Raw genomic sequence first — 20,983 nt, 5'->3', positions numbered from 1 at the left:
GAATCACTCTTACCGTGTAGCCCTCGGTATACTGAAAAGGAGCCCTGGAACTTTCATCTGCTGTTGGACTCAGAGGCTTGGGGTCAGACATGGACCGCTGCATCATCTTGGCTGTCTTAGGACTTGCGGGGGGCACTTTAGCCATATCTGGATGCAGTACTTTCTGTGGACTTATATCATCAGGGAGGGGTTTTTCATAAGGTACAAAGGCTGATTCTAAGGCTTTGCCTGGTGAAAGTGGTGAGATGGGTGAGTAAAGGACTTTTGGAGATTTGGGTGGGGAAGGAGCCAGCTGTAATGTGGAATCTGCCCGAAGGTGAGATGAGTAACCAATCTCTAAAGGTGTTGGGCGTTTCTTGTCTTTGGGTGGAGATGTGGCACTCAGATATGGAGGACTCTGTGTGTCTGATTCTGCTTCTGTTTGACATCCTAAACTGCCCCCTTTGTAAGTCTTTTCAGGTGCTGAAATGTGTTTAATTATTTCTACCTTGGCATCCACGCGCGCCCGTATGGACGGTGTTCTTATGGTTCCAACGGGTTCAGTCTGCACAGATATCTCTGCTACTGTTTGAACTGCTATACTGGAGACTTTGGAGACCAAGGGTTTGGTCTTGTCGGCCTCCGCGGTGCTGTCACCGTATTTGCCCGCGCGAGCTTTCCTCCTTGCTCTGGTAGGCACATCCCACTCGTCCTGATCTTCATCGTCGGTTTGGACGCTTGTATCAACACTCTTCTTGGTTCTCCTCCTCCTACTCACGTAACTCCGATCCGCGGCATCCTCGTCGTCTGTCTGCACACCGCTGTCCACGATCTTTTTAAAGCAGCGGGGATCGTCAGAGTCCCCCACCTCGTCATACTGGCCACGGACTTTGGCTGCAGAGCTTCTCTTTTTGGGCGGTTTCTCATCTTTTACCACCACGTCCGTCAGAGGTATCTCTGAGACAGTACTCAGGATGCCAGGTGGGGCAATGTACTGGGTAACACCGTCAGACTGAACCGTGTACCACCCTTGGCTCTGCGGGATTTCAATGGCCACGACGGCGGACGCAGTGGTGGTTGCATCCTCAGTGGCCCAAAACGGACTGCCTTCTGGGGCAGCGTACTGACCTTCCAAAACTGCCTGCTCTGTTGTGGTTTGTGGAGAAGCAGTTCCAGAAGGGTCGTAGTTATACTGGTAGATCTGGCGAATCTTCTGCTCTTCCAGCTGCTGGTGAAGCTGTTGCTGCAGCTGCTGGATCTGCTCCAGCTGCAACTGCTGCTGAGCTAGTGTCTCCTGCCTCATCATGAACTGGGCTTGCCGCTCTTCTTCCTGCTGGTAGAGAAGGTGCTGCTTCATAGACTGCAGCTCCTCCAGCTTTTTCTGAACCATGATCTTTTCCTGTTCCCGGAACCTCTGAATTTCCTGACGTTCCCACTCCAGTTCCTCAGCAAAACGCTGCTGCTTAATTTTTTCCAGTTCCAAGAGCTCACGCTCCAAGTCGAGCTGCTGCTGTTGTTTATCTTCTTCAGGGACGATTAAAATAGCGCTTTCATCTCCCACCACTTCAGAAAACACTTCCGAGGCTGTGGTTAAAGTGGGCACTGAGTCTATTGTCTCAGCAGCAAGCGTTTCCATTGTAAGAGTTTGCAAACTGGCACTGATATCAATACTGGTTGCCGCAATGTCTGTTTCAGATGCACCTGTTGTTAGGAAATATGATCTAGGCATTGGCTGGCTCTGGTGCAGGGCGGATAATGGCGCCAGTGCATCAGCTGTGTGCACACCAGACAAATCCCTCACCGTGGTGCTGAAAATGGAGCCAGGTTGTGTGGTGATAGCAAATGTGGAGGGAATTGGAGTGGCTACCGAAGAATAGACAACGCCATTAGATGACCTCAAAACGCTCCCCACACCATACTGAGATCCTGGAGGTGGAGTCATTCTGGCTGTGGAATACTGTGGGGTACTAATCCCAACTTCTGAAATGACTTGCCGTGTTTCAGGATATGGACCTGTGGTCTTGCTTGAGTAATCCATTACCTCACCTGAAATACAGGGTAGAGTTATAGTCCAGTTCTCACAATGAGTGATGCTTTTTGGGTTTGAAAGCCCTCTCAATCGACGAACATAATGAATGGGGCTGCATGCAAATCCACAGGTTAACCTAATTAGATGTGGAATCAAAGCGATGTTGAACATGCAGGCACATGCGGGTGACTTTGGGCAGAACAAATTAAAAAAATGAAAGAACAAAAGCGCACATGGACTCCGAAATGTGTTGCCAAAACATCCAAAGAAAGAGAAAAAGTAACAAAATCAGAAAAGGGACTGCATTTTTCATCCTGAAATGAGATGAGGGACACCATAATGACACTTCAAGGAAAGGTCTGCTGCCACATCATACTGACCTGTAGTAATTCTCCCTGAAGTTAGATCTACTGCTGCATCAGTTCCTCCAGAATAATCGAAAGCATTTTTACTTTTATAGAAAAAATGTCCGGCTTCTGCCAAATTCGTGTCAGACATGGAAGGTTTCATTCCCCCAATCCCCCTATATCCATATGGCCCTGATCGATCATATTGATAGTGGTCATCCCTATAACCAAAACGATCCTCAGGAAGAGTAGTTGGAGGCTGCTGTGCTGTGCAGCTCCTTCCAAAGGGTAACTTATAAACCATGTCGCAGCATACAGCTCTTCTCCCTGCAGTCAGGTCAACAGGCTTTTCGTCGTCTTCTATTATTTTGGTCACTGCACCAGAGGTGGATTCATCCATCGTTACAATAGTTCTGTGAGACTTCGTTGTACTGAGGTCTACTACTTCCCCATCAGGGATCCCCTGGGATGTGATGCCATCAGTCCATCCATTTGTGACACCAACGGGAGGCACAGTCACAGGTTTTGTAACAGCCAATGTCACCGGGAGTGCTGAGGTACCCAAGGATAAGTTTATGGGTGTGTCCTCCCTAACTGCAGGGAAGGCCTGGCCACTTGGTATCCTGTAGGGGAGCTCAGCATGCTTTGATGTAGTAAGCTGGAGTGGTGCTGTTGTTGTATGGGCTGTGCCCATTAGGCTTTCCACGCCCGTGGTGTAACTTGAACTAGTGGTGCATGTGGCGACAGTCACTGTCTCTGTGACCACGGCCATCGGCCTTACTACTGATGGAGTAGCGCTGAGATTTATAATAGAGGGTTGGACAGCACTCATCTGTCTGCCATAAACATCACTGGCAGTGATCTGCCTTTTCATATCCATGGTGGAAGCAGAAAGATCCATACACTTTTCAGTTGCTTTCACTTCCACTTTTGGTACTGTACGCAAATCAATGGCATCCCCAACAAGCTGCACCTTTCCGTTTTCCTTATGCTGACGCTTCTCTAAATGTAGGTTATCTAGAGCAAGAGGCTCTGGAGGAATTGAGATAGTGACACTGCTGAGACCAACACTAGGGACTGTACTTCTGGCTGCTGAAACCTCAGCCTTAGAAACTTCAGTTGTGAAAAACTGTGTTCCTGAGGTTGGGGCTGCTTGAAATGAAGAGAGTGCTGTGACGGGGAGGGCAGAAAATGTCTCCAGAGTTCCAGAGATGTACAAGCTCTGTTCTGAAGAACTTGGCATTCCTGCAGTTGTTAAAGGAGGAACTACAGAAAACACTGGTTCGATGGAAATCAGGTCTTTGGGGGGTGATCCCAGGGGCCAACTGGTAATCACTTGACTAGGTGAAGAATCTGTTGGAGTCCCAGGTTCAGATGGCAACGTGATAACCACGTAGGTTTCCATGAGGGATTTGGAATATCTTGGGGAGGACTTGTTAGAGTGAGGAGAAAGTGGGGAAGTAGGGGAAGGTAATTTATAATCTGCGGAAGTCACTAAATTTAGTGTCATATTTGAAGTTAAAGATAGACCTGTCGGTTTGGGGTGTGTATCTGCTGATTTTTGCGTAGTTACTGGAGGCTGAGGAACTGCTGGTTTCGGGGCAATTGGAGGTTTACTTGGCTCAGGTCTGTGTGTAAATACAAGTCCAGATGGGATGGAAGATGGTTTAGGAGGAACAGGAGGAGGTGCAGTGGTACATATTTTTGTTACAGGTAAGCCACTGCTTCTTGGAAGAGCTGTGGCCTCTACTGTAGTAACAGCATCAACTAGAGGTGTAGCCATAGGAGTGAGAGTCACTGGAGCTGTAACTGTTAGCTTTTTTTTAGGATGAACAGGTGGTTTAGGTGAGGTTGGTGGAGGAAGAGGTGGAGGAGGAGGAGGAGGGGGAGGAGGAGGTGGGGGAGGGGGAGGTGGAGGTGGGGGAGGAGGTTGGGCTGATGCATCCAAAGAAGAACTTCTAAAGAATGGATGAGTTTTAGTTGGAAGAGACGCAACAGAAGGACTGCCAGATGGTAATGGAGATGCAGGTTTTGCTTGATCAAAGACCTGTCCAGACGGAAAGCATGTTGCTAGAACCTGCTCCTCCACGGCAACAGCAGAAGGAGGGTGGTGATCAAACACAGTTTCAGATAAGCACATTTTTGTTAGTTCAACCTCAGACTTTCCCCTTTTATCTCTGTAAGCTTCTAAAACCTCAAGAATAATTCCATTCCCAGTGTCCCTCTTGTCTTTCTTCACCGGGTCTTTTTCAGATGTAGATGAGTCAGTGGAAACAGTGTCAGCAATGAGCCCCTCAGGTACAGTTCCTACAGATTCTATGATAGGAGGTTCCATATCAGATAAGGAAATCACAACATGATCAGCACTAGTTCTTCCATCTGGTACGGCAGTCCGATCTAAAGATATACTTATTTCTTCTGGATAGTCTATGATGCTGCCTGGAAAATATGTTGATGAAGAAATCTCAGAATCTTCCAGTTTAGTTACTATGTCCACGGGCTCTGTATAAACTGTGGTTATGCTATCCAATGTAGTAATGGGTGAGGAGCTATCTGTGGTACAAACTGAAGAAACAGATGACGTGAGAGAGGGTGTGTCAGAGGGTGGGACAGATGTAGCACTTTCTGAAGGCTCAGAGTAGGTCAAAATCAGTGATTCGTGGGCAATTATCTCTTGAATTTCCTTTGTATAATCAGTTACATATTCATCCTCAATTTCTTCTGTTGAAAAATGTTGGGTTATTTTGACATCTGGGATAGAGAGAGTTGCACTGCTGGTCGAATCTGTAAGAGATGCTCCTGAGAGAACACTTGATGTCAAAGATGCATCGGGCACCCTGTCAAAGTCCATGGTAGACTCGGTCATATCGTCTGTGATGGGAGGCTGGGTTGGACTGGATCCAGGTGTTAACTGCATCTGTTGCCTCTTCATGAGTTCTTCATAGGCAGCATCAGCATCTAATAATTTTTTTTCTTCACTGGTAGAAGTTACCATACTACCCAGATCCACTATCTCATGGCTTTCTGGGATGATAAAAGAGCTTGAAACTATGTCTTCTTGAGGCACAACAGAATGTAAGCTTTCTAACTCATAAAACTCTTTCTGGAGGTCTGTTATTTTTTGCATAGGATCTTCATAAATCTGTTCTGGAATTCTTATTTTTTGATCTTTCCCTCTCTGCTGCATAAATCCATTTTCATCTTCTTGCCTTGATAGCAGACTGCCGTCTACTGAACCATTGTATGTGTCCTCTACTAGAGATTCATAAATATAATCCTCTATTAACATCCCACCATACAAAGGCTCTTTTTCAAATATTTCATCTCGTTCAGTTGCAGCTGGAAAAGCTTTATATTTGTGGGTTTTATGCATCATTTCTTCATACATCTCCTCGGCACTTTTTAATGCCTTTTGGCCACCTTCTTTCTGCATAATAGACTGCTCATCTGTTGGAGAGAACAAAGACACAGCTGTGGGCAATTTATAAACTTTTTGCACTTCTATTATTTTTTCTGGGCTTATTTCAAAACCTTCCGGGTCTGACTCTATGCTAGGTGAGTATTCAGAACAAGAAGATCGATGGAGTTCCTCCATTTCTGCAGCCTGACGTAACTCTTCCGTTGGAGATGCATCTTCAATGGGAGAGAGATTACTGGGTGGTGTCTTTGGTCTTTCCCTCCTTCTCTGTGCTCGAAGTTCATCTTTATCTTTCTTTGATTTCTTACTAGAAGACTTTCTTTGCTGCTGCTCCAATTCCCGCTGCTTTTCTTGCTCCTTTAATAATTCTTCTTCCTCTCTCAATTCTTCTTCCTCCGAAGAATCTTCAATAGTAGGTAAAAGAGGACCGTGTGACCTGTGCCGAGCTTTACGTTGTTGTTTGCTCTCTCCCTTTTTATGACTCGGGCTACTGTCACTGTCCTCATCCAGTGATGACACTGACGTAGGGGATGTGCCAGGGGTGAAGCTGGAAGCATGAAGACTAGAAGACCCTTCCCCCCTTGACCTATCTTCTGGAGAGTCCGTCAGGCTTTCCATTTCTAATTCTGGCTCCTCGTCAAAATACAAAGTTGTTTTTTTCTGTGAGGACTCTGCAGAGTATTTATCTGCTATTGTGCTGTTAAGTTCAATTGTTTTGAATCGACGTAGCCCTCCTCCTCCAGCAATTACAAGCTCTTCACTCTCCTGACTTTTAGTCTCTCTGTACTTAAGCTCAGGACTTTCATCAAATGTCTCATCATCTTCATCATGCCACGAATGGCGTCTCCCTGCATCATCATCAAAGCTTGTACTGCTTTTCCGAGTTAGTCGCCTGTGTTTCCCTGGTGTTGCTTTCCCTTTCCCTTTTGTTTCTTCCTTCTTCTGGCTCTCAAGGCTGCTACTTATCTCTTTGAGTTGGCTCCTAATGAACTCATCATCTTCAGAACCTGAAGCATCTTCGTCGGCACTCATTTCTATGATCTGCTTTCGAATAAAGTCCTCTTCTTCACCAGATCCTTGACTATCTTCCTGTTTATACTCATCACTGCTCGATGAACCTACACTAGTTCTCCGTTTTCTTTGTGGAAGAGGTGAGTTCTCACTTTCGCTACTGTCTTCAATTGAATCATAAGACTGTCTTCTGGTAGCTGTGTCATCAACAAACTCGGACTTTTCTTCATGGTCCTTTCTGGAAGGACCATCTTGTTGGCTATCTTTTTTTAACATGTCTTTTTCTTCTTGACTCTTTGCAAGCTCCTCTTCTGCAACTGTGGTTTCTAGTGTTTCAGATAAACTCTGAGTTTTTGGTTGGTCCTTAGGCGGCTCAGAAGTAACCTCAGGAGGTTGGGTTTTCTTTTCTGTTTTTTCTTCAACAAGTGTACTTGCCTGAGCTTCCAAAATGGATAGGACCGTACTTTCTAACTTAGCCAAATCTGAGGGGCTGGAAGGGCTGCTTTCTTGTGAGAAAGAGTCCTTTTTGAGTCCCTTGAGCAAATCTTTTTCATCACTTGGAATAAGACTTGGAATTTCACCAAGTGAACTTGATATCCCATCAGAAGAATATCCTGTGTCACTCAGACCTTGTGGGCTTTTTGGTTGCTGAGAACTTGAGGTGTCTGATTTGTCATCTTCCTTTTCCTAGCAGGGAGGAAAAGATATAGGAAAACTTAACATGATTAAACTGGTAACATGGCCTCTCTATTACTCCCAAATAACTACTAAGAACTAAGGAATAATTATAGGATTTTTTTAACTACTCGCCAGTAATTTTTTTTAATCTTTGGATACAAGAAAGTGAAAGGAGTTGCTACATATTGACTAAGGTTAGTTTTCATTTAACCTAAGTTTAATTAAATGTCAATTCTCAATGACATCTTATTTTTTCCATTAATACTCTCTATGTTTTTACATTTCAATTCCATTTTCTCTTTCAAACACATCATTTTCTTTCTCAGTACATTTACTTTGGGGAAGTTACAAAGTGTCAAATAAAAAGATTCGTCTTTTCATTAATATAATCAATACTTTTGAATCATGAAGATAAGAAAAGAAAGAAAAAAAAATCAGAGGATGGGCTTTGTACCTGGCTACAAGTTGTAAGAGATGTTGGAATATTTACTTAACAAAAACATGCAGATAATATGACCATAATGATATCTGTCTGAACTAAAAGATAATTTTTTTAGAGAGAGATTCAAATAAGACACTACTAAGTGTTTTTTAAGACACTTTAAAAGACATTAAGACACTATATTTCCTTGGAATTGTTGTTAATATTACTATTCTATATCATTTGAAGTGAAGGTTTAGAGACTTTGAAAAAGTTTGCAGTAGTTATTATTAATAATTATCACTAATACTTAATAACTCTGAAAAAGTTATGCAGTAATTAGTCTGACTCATGGCTTTTGCTAAAGAGAAATATCTATTATTTTTGTAGTGGTGTTAATCTTATTTATCTTTAGCATCACACCTCAAAGATAGTTAATAAATGTCATTTATAAATGTCTTCTGGTTTTGAAAATACTTGGACTTTTACCTTTACACTATGTCAAAGTCAGTTTCTTTTAACTAGTACAATAACAAACTTTTGTATATGGGACCATGGGCTTTCCAGGGAGCTGGGACACTAAGTAGACAAATCACAGCCTTGATCTGCTGCATTCCTTCGGCTGTGATGAGGCCATGTCAGCAATTTGGTTCAAGAATCAGGGCAGCCTTAAATGAAAATGATAAACATAGAGACTTTTTGTATAAGTCCAAATTAAAAATATCTATGAGCAAAATGAAACTCAACTAATCCAGTTGGTTTCCATGCTTAGAGTGTTAAAATAACCTCACAGCCCTGTGGAATGAAGAGGTCAGAAAACGAGCCCCAGGAGGACATGTTCTGTCTGACCCTGGACTAAGAGGCCACCTCAATTCCACTAAGTCTGTATACTGAACTAACCATCTCAATATTTTCAGTGGGTTTGTATGCATGGGCTCCTCCAACCCATCTATAGCCCAAATGATCAGATAGAGGTCAGGTTGAACAACAACAACAAAAAAACATGCAAAAACCTTTCTTCCTTCTTTATCTCCTTCTTTCCTTCCTTCTCTCCTCCTTCCTCTCCTTCTCCTCCTCCTTTTCCTTTCTCTTCTTCTTTTAGCTATAGAGTTCTCAAATATAGATGCTGTCAGTTTGACATTCATTTTACATTCATGTTCTTCTCACTACCTGCTGTTACTAGGTATGGTTAGAGATGTATCTTGAATGCATTATATGGTAAAATGTTTTGACCAAATTTACAACATGACACAACTCAAATTTTAAAAAAGTGGTGATATATTATTCATGACTTTATGCAAAAAAACAAAAACAAAAACAAAACATATGTACTCTTTGGTTTATCATGAATTAACTCCCCTGGGTCATTTCAGACGTCTCCCCAGGAAAAACTTACTTTTCAGCAGCGGTAAGACTTTAGTAGTAGGGCTGATGAGCACCCAACTAATTTTGGTTCCTTTGTCTTAAGAGCTGCACATTAAAGAGGTAAGCACAGAAGAAGCACACTTCTAACAAAATCTTTCTAGATGGTCCGAGTGGACGGATGTTTCTATCTCCTCACATACCACACAATGATGAGCACAATTTTTTTGAGTTCAATATGCTTTCTATGTCTTTCCTTATCTTCCTTCCCACCCTTCACTAAATCTTAGTAAATACCGTAACCACAGTGATGGGGCACCTAAGCTCCTTGTGAGAAAAAAAGTAAAATAAAAAAATAATAAAATTTGTGAAGGTGTCATTTATATTCTTTATTTTGTGTCTGCATAAGTTATAAAACAGAACAAGGTAATAAGTTATCCATATATATGGAGGAAATGTAACCATTGTTATATATAACAATTGAGTATAATAATAAAAGAAAAATTATAGTTTCATACAATGAATTCTACAAGGTCTACATTTTACAAAAATAAGATTAGGACCAGACATACAATTTAACAAGAAAATTAAGATACAGTAGATAGAAGACTAACACACATAAATATCAAAATACCTACAATCCCTTTCTGTGGTCTTTCTCTATATGTTCATGTTTTCTTTCCTTCCTTAGTACCATGTTCTGCCCACTTCTCCCTCCTGCCGCTCTCCTGGTCTCTTTCCTCCACATTCCACAGAGGATTCAATCACTATTTATGTATGATGATGCTGTGATGATTTTTCCCTCTAAATGATTCTTCTCTCAATATTATGAAATGGCAACGGCTGCAACCATTTTGCTCTACAGGCTTGTGGGTCTAAGATAAAATGTTTGGGGTGGTTAATAAGACAATCAAGTTAGGTGACCAAAGGGCATTTGTCTGAACTGTTTAGAAGAAACAGTTGGTCATGGATTTATTGTGCCACGGTAAATTGGAAAAAAAAAATTCATAATGTCAACTCTTCTCACACTCATTAGCACAGGAATAAAGTCTCCTGAGAGAGGACAGTGACCTTCTGCTTTTTCATTACACTCTTAGCTGTTAACTACCAGATCATATGCTGACCAAGCTCTTTACCTCTTTAAGGCTCCTACATGTTCATCTCTTTACCCTCTGCTGCTAAAATCAAAAAAAGAAAAAAGTTGCTCTTCATATGCAGAGATAGATATACTGAGACACTCATCTGTCCAAGTATTTATCCCCACACAAGTTAATTGGGCTATATAGATTTAACACTGCAAACTCTGGATTCATGGATATATGTATTTTTTAACAAGGGAATAATTTGATAAAAGTAGATGGAACTGAGAAGAACATAAAACACAGTGTGTAAGTTCGATTTGGTTTTCTCTAATTATTTAATCTTCCGATGGCTGTCTGGAGTACTGTAACTCTACAGGAATATGAACAAAGGATTTACAAGAGGGAAGTGTAATTTGGCTTATTTTCGTCCAAATATCTAAGTCCCTAGGACTAAAAGATTGAGAGTTTTCTCCTAGTTGCTCCAAAAAATATATGGTTATAAAAAAAATGTATGGTTGTATAATTATTTTTGAGAAGAATGTTAAACTACTTGTGATAATAAGATTTACTGAAATGAACAGATTCAAATAGTTCTTTATAAATTACATATATATTATATATAACACACATATATGTATATGTATAAATATCACTGAATTTTCTTATGTATGCATTCATTATTTTCTTCATTTGAATGGGTAATCAGAAAATGAAATTAATTATCTATTTCATTTTTTACATGTAATACCATCTAGAATGACCTCTGAAATTATTATTTAAGAGGAAAATTCCATGCATCTACTTTTTACACGAGAATTTTTGTTTGTCAGATGGAGGCAGTGAGTGGGAACAAACATAATTTAAGCATACCTGCATACCTTTCTATTTTTTTAAAAGCAATGTCATTTTTCAATTCCCCTGAGGAACACATTTTCTGTGCATTTTTCTGAGTATATTTAGCATTAGAGCCTACTGCACTTACTTTTACTGTTACTGTTACTGCACTTTTCCATGTATAGAATTACAGTACTTGAGCCTTTCTAGCTGTGTATATGAAACAATTACGCAAAATTTCCAGAGGCTAAGATTCATATATATATACATAATATATATATATGTATATATATATATATATATATATATATATATATTTTACTTACTAACTAAAAGTAGAGAGTGGAGAATTCCTTTTCCTTCTAATATTCCCCTGCCATTTACTGACCTGGAGACCAGTCAGAGAGAGGCAGTGATGAACTTGACTCATTTGAAACTCTTCTGATGGTGGCATATCTTGAAGCCTTCTCTAGTGATGTAGAATGTGCCAAGACACACCTGTACTGGCAAACTCAGTTCAGCCCCTTTCATAAATGCAGAGATGTTTAGCTTTTCATACTGAAGGCAAATGGAAGTTTACTGAATATTGCCATGTTGTTGCTAAATTTAAGACTGTACAAAGAAAGGATGCAATATAGCTTAATTTTCCCAAGCCATTTATTTCAATGGGCCAAAGTAAAACAACAAATGAATGATCTTTAATCATTTATACAATGGAAGGGTCAAAATGGATTACTAGTCTGATGTTCTAAACACTCTAAAGGTTAAGTCCATAATGTTCAGTGGGACTGGAGAGAAAAACTGAATATTCTCACCTACATGGGAATCTTTTTCATTATAGGAAAAACTCATTATTTTTCATCCTGATTACGCTGCCATTATATACAATGACTTTTTGTAACTTGATCATTAACATCTTGGTCATTTTAGGCAAAAATAAAAGTTTATGCTAACGGATGTTCAAATTTTAGTGTTTATAAGGAGAGCTATAGTGTTTCAATGTAATACACTGAATGCAGACAAGCAGTATTCTGTTTAAGTATATAGATAAAAAGAGAGAACTCTGTAGCAACATGAAATTTTAAAATAGTAAACAAAAAAGTAAAGAAGACTATCTTTCAAATTATTTATTATATTTGAGGATGCATTTTAATTCCATTTGACAAACACATTTTGGTGAGAAAAATAAATGGATGGACAGATATGGTGACAAAGAAATATAAACAATATACTATGAAAATATGAAGGACACAAATGACATGGGATTATAGCAGTAGTTGCTAAGATAGAATAGTTATCACAGTGTATTGGCAGTATAGTCATATTATTAGTCATAAGACTGATGTGTAGTGTTGAAAACCCACTCTTTTATAATCAGAACTGGACTATAATCTTGGCTTTGCCGAATCCTTAGCCATATGATCCTGGGTACAGAAATTTAGTTTTCTTCAATTTAAAGAAGATACAATATTTACCTCAACCACTGTTGTGTGGATGAAACGATCGAGAAAATACTTAACATAGTGCCGAGAATATTCTTAGAGGTAAATTAAGAATATTATCTTGATTTCAAACAAAAAAACCTTAAAACCAGTCAACACAGGGAGTTTAGCAGCAGAAGTGACAGCCACCGAGGAGAAAAGTGGTCACTTCAGGCTGATGGAAGTGAGCAGCAACAATGTACAGGGACCTGAGTGCAAGTTATACCGGAGCCATATTCCACAGGGCTGAGAAAGCCAAACTAAGTTATTTGGACAGGAGTCTTAGCCATGGGATGCAAAAGCCTGGGCGAGTTTGGAAAATGATCTAATGGGCCAAAAGAAGTAGAAGTAAAGATTTTTACTATATTTTTAATCCAAAATTACATGCTTCTAATATTTAATAAATGGACTGATGCTAATATTCCTTTACTTCTTATATGAGTTGGTCCCTGTTCTGTCAGGAATCCTGAGGAAAACCTGGGAGTTACAGTCCAAGGAGAAGTTATAGTGAGGTAGTCACTTTATTCATCCATCTTTATACTGAGGTTTCCTATTCAGTTGGGCAGCTCTTTGGCTTTTATTACTTATTAGCAATTACACCGGCTTTCCTGTTACAGTAAGTCATAGACAAAAGATTCTTGCAAAACAAAAATCATGTCATAAAGACAATAACGTAAGAAACACACAAACACATGACAAACACATTACTAAAGAAGCTGACACTCATCATATTATTACAAGCTTTTCATCAGCCACATTGTAACATAAAGGCAACGATGACCAAGTTAAATCAGATCTGACAGTTTGCCAAAAATGCCTGCCATTATCAAGAAACCTATCGGATATCTGTATTGATGTCCATTATTGCCAATAGCAAACCTTGTCTAAACACAACATGCTTTAGCACCATAGCAAGCGATATTATGACACCATCACAAACTTCTAAAATTTTCTGCAAATTCCAGAACTTCCCCAACTTTCAATAAAATGAAAAATAAACACTTATAATCTTCTTTTGATTTTTCTTATTTGATAATAAAAGACAAAAAAAAAAGGTCACACGTCATTTGTAGAAACTTGATATATCCAGCATGGAAAAACAGATGAAGTAATATGTACGAAGTGATATGGTGACAAATCAAACTATTTCTTTGTCAGCAAATATTGCTGGAAATAATAAATAAATAGCTAGAAGGTTTGGGAGAAATTAAAACAAAGTGAGTAGCAAAAGTTTTGATAATAACAGAATCAAAGTGTAGATATTTCTAATATTTTCAGTTTATAATACTATTTCTGCTTGAGTAACACTTAAAGTGCTACTCTAAGCCACCAAGTATATTACCTACTGAAGAGTTGGCTTTTTTGGACTAAATTATTATTTTAAAAAAGGGTAAGATTACAGAGATAGTGGTATCTGTGAAGTTCATTTGCTATATCTGCTGACAAGTGGGTCATAACTGAACAGAGTGACTCAGGATTTTATGGATGTGGTGTATGTTGTATAGAGATGAACCTTTATGTCTTGAAGACTATCTTTAATGAGAGGGATGGTGGGGGGAGGGGAGAAAGGTAGATGGGAGAAAGTAAACCTAGTAAATACTTACTTAGTAAGTATTTAGTAAAAAATAAACATAAAAATATAGAAATAAAAAAACTCAAACATAAAAATAAAAGAAAAATAAACTCTCTTTAAGAGAATTCTCGGGTGCCTGGGTGGCTCAGTGGGTTAAGCCGCTGCCTTCGGCTCAGGTCATGATCTCAGGGTCCTGGGATCGAGTCCTGCATCAGGCTCTATGCTCGGTGGGGAGCCTGCTTCCCTCTCTCTCTCTCTCTGCCTGCCTCTCTGTCTACTTGTGATCTCTATCAAATAAATAAATAAAATCTTAAAAAAAAAAAGAAAATGTTTAAAAAAAAAAAAAAGAGAATTCTCATGTGAAAACAGCCCTCTGAAATAGAAATTTGGAAATCATGTGATTGTGCTATATAAAATGACAAGTGTCATTTTTAAAAACTGTCATATCTGCTCCCTTAACAAATTTTAAAGAGTATTTTAATCTTCTAAGCCTTCCAGATGAAGAACTCCAGAGGAGTTCTTTAAAGGAATTTGTTCACATATATATATATACATATATGTAAATATGTATATATTAAATTCCTCATTTTCTGACGGATAGCAAGAACAAATTATTGGTATCAGGGAAGATTAACATTTGTTTGTGGACTTTTCACAATTAAAAAATTTATTTTCAGGGGCACCTGGGTGGCTCAGTGGGTTAAAGCCTCTGCCTTTGGCTCAGGTCATGATCTCAGGGTCCTGGGATCTAGCCCCGCATCGGGCTCTCTGCTCCGCAGGGAGCCTGCTTCCTCCTCTCTCTCTGCCTGCCTCTCTGCCTAGTTGTGATTTCTCTCTGTCAAATTAAAAAAAAAAAAAAGTGTGATACAATATATATCAAATATGGGTTAGTAACTACGTGTGAAAACTGAAAACACCAAAAAAATGGACTATAGATTCTTATTAAAGTTCTAATATTCTTTTAATATTGATAAGTCATTTTTTCCCCTTCAAGTCACTGCTGTTATTTGTGAGGTAAAATCATTCAACCAGATATGATGTAAGATCTCATACAGTTCTAAAACAGAGTTCTTCTAAAAATGGCATTATTACTTGTACAGTTAGAGGTTAAAATGGATACTCTTAAAAGTTGCCACTAAAGAAAGAGAACATATATTATTCCAGAAGATGCCTGGATTATAAATAATCCTTCAATAATAAACACATTAAACAAACTCCAAATAGAGTGTGTTATATTAAAATCACGTTAAATACTAAAATTAACTTTTGTAAAAATTACTTTTGTCCTCAATTTTAGCCATACTTTTTTTTTTTTTTTGGGCAATTGCAGTTTAATCATTTTATGGCTGATGGCTCCTTAAAAGGCTTTCAAGCAAAAAGAAACATGTTGACTTGCTTAACCCAGTGACTAAGTGAATAAAAATTTATACAAAGACACGTATTATTTTTTTATAGAATTTTTTTTAAGATTATTATTTATAATATATTTATTTATAATATAAATAATATATATATATAATATATATATATATATATAAATATAAAGATTATTTATATTATTTAAGATTATTTATTTATTTATTTGACAGAGAGAGATCACAAGTAGTCAGAGAGGCAGGCACCTCCCTGGAATCATGACCTGAGCTGAAGGCAGATGCTTAACCCACTGAGCCACCCAGGCACCCCAAGACACATATTATTTTATATTAAAGGTGGGTACTGATTTTATGTTCATAGAGGAGAGGAGAAGAAGAAACTTATTTAAGAAACTCTTCTTATGGGGCACCTGGGTGGCTCAGTGGGTTGGGCCGCTGCCTTCAGCTCAGGTCATGATCTCGGGGTCCTGGGATCAAGTCCCGCGTCGGGCTCTCTGCTTGGCGGAGAGCCTGCTTCCCTTCCTCTCTCTCTGCCTGCCTCTCTTGTGATTTCTCTCTGTCAAATAAATAAATCTTAAAAAAAAAAAAAAAAAAGAAACTCTTCTTATCACTCTCCAGAATTCCAGTAAATTATCAGATGTGCATAAAAGCTAGGAAAAGAAATTTGATACTTATGCTTTATTTAAGTTAGATCAAGCTATCAGAAAGCCCAAGTTGTTCATTTCAGCAACTGTTACACATTTCCAAAAGTGCCTTCAATCCAAGGCTTGCACTTACATAATTACCATTAAGCGCACTCTGTAGTTAGGTAAAAATTCACAAATTTCATATATATAAGACGATGCAAAGACAGGAAAATGTAACTTACTGTTTTTTCTCTCCCAGGTTCCACCCGATCAGGCTTTGTTGTGCCTGCTGCCTGTGGCTGTTCTTTCACTGTTTGAGTTGCCTCATCGTCTTCCTTGGGCAAACTTGGAGGTGGGCCAGAGGATTTATCTTCCATCTTAGTCTGTGGTGGCGTCTCTTGTACTACCTGTGGAATCACTTTGCCTTCTTCTGGCTTTTCTTCAGTGGTTGGTACTTGAGTTTTAAATAAGTCTTGTTTCTGTTCCTCCTCTAGAGCTGATGGTTTTGTTACCGGAGGTAACTGTTTGTCTTCAGGTGCTGGCTTTTTTTCTTCAGAGGTTGGTTTCTTTTCTTCAGGAGGTGGCTTTTTTTCTTCTGGGAGGGACTTTTTGTCCTCAGAGGGTGGCTTTTCTTCTTGAGGGGCTGAAGTTTTGTCTTTCTCTAGTTGACTGTCTTGTTTGTGATCTGTGGTCACCTTTGGGAGAATCTTTTCAACTGATGGTATTTCTTTCACTTTTTCTGGAACTATTTGCTCAGCTTCTGTTTTTACTTCTTGTTCCTTCTTTTTCATTTTTGCTTGGGGAGGCATTGCTGTTTTCTGAGATGGTTGTTCTGGAGGGATGGGCATAGGAGAGGCTTTTGGTCCTGAAGGTGTAGGTGGCATTTTGCCCATATCTCCAAGCTGTCCTGATATTGCTCTCTGGGTTTGGCAATTTAAACAAAGCCATTCTTGAATCTGCAAAGAAAATGGCAATAAACAGATTAACTATATTATAATGGATCTGTTTTGATGCCTATACTAAGGTTAACAGCTGGTGATTTCTAGTTGCTCTTTTGTATAGGGAGAAGTAGGTCCTTTTTTCCCAAATCAATGAAATAGTGACTTCTAAGGAAGACTGCAAAAAGACTATTTATAATCTAAAAATATGAAGAATCCCTAGAGATTGGCAATTCTCCTCACCATAAGGAAGAAAAAAAATATACAGCATTAAAGATGGAGCTGGGGTTGGGGGGAGGGTACGTGGAGTCAGGGGAATATTCACTTTTTTGGTGAAGAATCTGCATTTGTTCCAAACAGAGTATTTTGGAGCATGGGGGCTTCAAAATTGGTACTGTATATATTTACACAAAAGTATTAAATTTTGTGGTCATTTTCTATTAACTACAATTAAGCCAAAGTTCTCTTAGGATTTAGCGTATAATCTCCCATCTCTTGATGTGGGTCAAATGTAGTTCCATCTACCAGAGTAGAACTTCACAAAGTACATGAAAAGTTTTCAAGAATCATTCGTGCATAATTCTCTATCTGCTTTAGGGCTGAAAAATAATTTCATTCTTAATAATATTCACATTTCTCATGCAACTGAGCAAGACACAATCATTGGCTCAAATTGTTTGGTATCTTTCCCCCAGAGTTTTTTGAATCGCTGACTAAAATAGTTCCTTGCATTTCTGCTCCTCAGTATAATCCACAGGCCATTTGCACCAACAGCCTGAGGTGGTCATAAGACAATGCAAATTCCTAGGAATTCCTAAAACTGTTTTAGCAGGATCCTGGGGGTTGGAGAAGGAGTAAATAAACTGGTTAATTCTTGGTTGATTCTTTTGTAAGCTAAATTTTGAAAACAACTCTCTCATAACACATACAAATGATGGCATGGGAAACTGATTATGTTAGACTAATAATATTGCAGAATTCTTCCCTTATTGACGTATGCTATGTTTTTCTTACTTTATAAATATTATAATGTAAGAACTAAAGGCTACACATGTAGCTTCTAATTGTTACATTTAACAAATACCTATTCTGTAAAGTCCAAGGTTGGAAGGGCATAGAAATAGTATTGTATTCATATGTTGCACTGTTTTCTGAGTTCAGTTTCAAGCTGCTTTCCATACTGGATCACTCTTCCTAGTTACAGGACTTAAAACCATTCACTGTTCTAGAATATTATTAGGGATCTAAGTCTTATTTCTTATTTCAGCTTCTAATTTCATTAGAGATATTTTTAAAAATGTTGCTTAATAATAATGACTTAGGAGCACCTGGGTGGCTCCGTCAATTAAGCATCTGCCTTCAGCTCAGGTCATGATCCCAGGGTCCTGGGATGAGCAGGGAGTCTGCTCACTGCTCTCCATCTGCACCTTGCCCCCAACCCCCACCGGTGTTTTTTCTCTCCCTCTCACTCAAATAAATAATATCTTTAAAAAAATAGTAATGATGACTATTTTACAACCTGTAAGTCATTACAATTCTTATTTACTTATCTAAAAAGTTAGGACAGAAGTCCATTTAATTTTTGTAAAATGTGCTCTAGAGAAGTATGCATTACGGGTTCATTTGCTCTTTTCTGTGTACAATCATCCAATACCAATTCTCTTCTTAATTTCAGGTCTCAGCAACTCTCAAGTGAATGGGGGCTTCTTTGTATCAGAACTTTATAGAAAAGTCTTAGGAAAGAAACTGGTGTGATTCCTTGTGTCAAATAGGAAAAGCTCTCTCCAGCCCTTCTATCCAATAGTCCCTGGAGGGGGCACTTCCAGAGTACCTACAGAAAATCAGCCTTTACCTGTGTTGTGGTTTTAAAAACCATGACTCAGTTGAGCCACATCAGAGGATATTTTCATCCAGAACCTGCCATTTTTTAAAAACAAAAGTGGACGCAAAAGCAGCATCACTGCTGTTTTGTCACACGGATTCTAAAAACCAAAAGCAGGTGTGCGTTAAGCATTCCTGGCAGGCTAGGTCCTAATGTAAAGAAGTTAGGGAGTGTTTTATATACCAGGAACACTGGTATCATTACACTGCAGATTTTTATCAAAATAATAGTGTGATTCTTTTATCTGAGTCTTCGGAACAAATTATTCTTACCAAGTTATCATCTCATCATCTTATAAGTAATAGCATATGATCCCACAATGGTACACAGCTCTTGTTAAAATGAAAATGTGTTGAGAAAATTAAAAAAGTGACTATTTCATAGTAATATACTCATTATTTTCACATATTTAAAACTTAGGTAAGAGGATAAAAGGTATCTTCTATTTAACTTACAGTGCCACAAAAAATACTTCATTTTTCCCAATTTAAAGTAATGTTTGATAAAACTACAAGCAGTGATAACCAAACTAGTATGGTCTGCAAGGCAGAGGGAAGACAATGTCAATCTAGAAGAAAAGGATCTTATCCTGAGAGCATTGCTGGCTAGATCAAACTTGTGTTTTCCTTAAATTTCCATCCTTATGCAGTTAAACCTGATATTTTTATACTTGGTCTCTCAGTTGCATGACTGATTTGCATTTGAAATAAGATTATTAAGACAAGTCTAATTCTTTGACTTTACACTTTGATTAACTGTCACCAAAATTCATTTGGAGGCGCTTGGGTGGCTCAGTGGGTTAAGCCTCTGCCTTCGGCTGAGGTCATAATCTCAGGGTCCTGGGATCAAGCCCCATATTGGGCTCTCTGCTTGGCAGAGAGCCTGCTTCCCTCTCTCTCTGCCTGCCTCTCTGCCTGCTTCTCTGCCTCTCTTGTCAAATAAATAAAGTCTTTTAAAAAAATTAAAATTTTAAAATAATTTAAATTTTTAATTTAAATAAAGAAATAAAATTAAAAATATAAAGTTTAAAAATTCATTTGGAGACTGAATTTACTGAATTTACATGTCAAATAATAACAACATAATTCATTTATGTATCTACTCTGTATATATTTATTTTAGTTATATCTATGGAGTACATATACCAGTGAGCAAGGATATGTGTAAGGCTGGATCAGCATGGAACTTGCATTCAAGTAGGAGGACTAAGATATGGGTTAAAATAAATGTATATTAAAAATATATTTACATATAAGGGAAATGGAAAGGACATAAGAGTTTCAATGGGATTGTCTGATGAATTTGTTTAGAACATACAGAATTTGATAATTCATGAATCCCAAAGGAGAATTTTTTCAGCAGACAATTAGAAATGCTGAAATGGAAGACTCATATGTGTGTCTCTTCTTTCTGCAGCTCTAGAACCAAAATTAGAATGCCAACAAATTCAGCAAGCAGAGGAGGTTATAATACCAATAAGGAATTAAAAAGGGGAGGAAAGTACAGTAACACCAAAATTTGTTTATTTCTTTAAATATGCAAAATTAAATTTTATTAAGAGGGGGCATATGAAGTGGCAAGGGCTAGGGTAAAATCAAAAGTAGAAATGAGAAAAGCAAAAGTGATCGAATTTTAATAATGAGTAAAGTGAGTGAAAATTAATTTTCAAGAAAGTTCATTTTGGGCATATGGGTTATCGCCATTGTCATATTACCATTAAATACAGACATAATTAGTAGAAAAATTGGCTTCACAAGTGACAATTTAGGAAATACTCTACAACTACATAAGATGTAAAAATCTGTAGTTCACAATTTTTTTTTTTGCGCTCTTTACCAAAAATAATCCCAAAGATTTTTGTATCCCTGTATTCAGGGATTTAATTAAGAAGTATTACATTTCTAGGTCCAAAAAACCATTATCTGCCCTCTTAGTTTGTCAAAAGC

The 20,983-nt window shown here is 38.4% G+C and overlaps 1 protein-coding gene across 5 annotated transcripts in view; it reads right to left on the bottom strand.

Moving 5' to 3' along the window:
- Positions 1-20,983, bottom strand: part of PCLO (piccolo presynaptic cytomatrix protein) — a 439,326-nt gene that overhangs the window by 209,642 nt on the left and 208,701 nt on the right. For 4 of the 5 annotated variants that reach the window (XM_046020420.1, XM_046020422.1, XM_046020421.1 and 1 more), the window contains exons 4-6: positions 16,460-17,173; positions 2,389-7,471; positions 14-2,025 (exon numbers count right to left, since the gene is read on the bottom strand). In XM_046020420.1, the coding sequence (XP_045876376.1) occupies positions 14-2,025; positions 2,389-7,471; positions 16,460-17,173 (7,809 nt within the window). The remainder of the gene's footprint in view (positions 1-13; positions 2,026-2,388; positions 7,472-16,459; positions 17,174-20,983) is intronic. The other variant, XM_046020423.1, reaches the window with a different exon arrangement.

This window comes from Meles meles, chromosome 10, assembly GCF_922984935.1.
Source record: "Meles meles chromosome 10, mMelMel3.1 paternal haplotype, whole genome shotgun sequence".
In the NCBI taxonomy this organism is placed as follows: Eukaryota; Metazoa; Chordata; class Mammalia; order Carnivora; family Mustelidae; genus Meles; species Meles meles.
The sequence above is the reverse complement of the archived record's forward strand: the minus strand, read 5'-3'. Positions and strand labels throughout refer to the sequence as shown.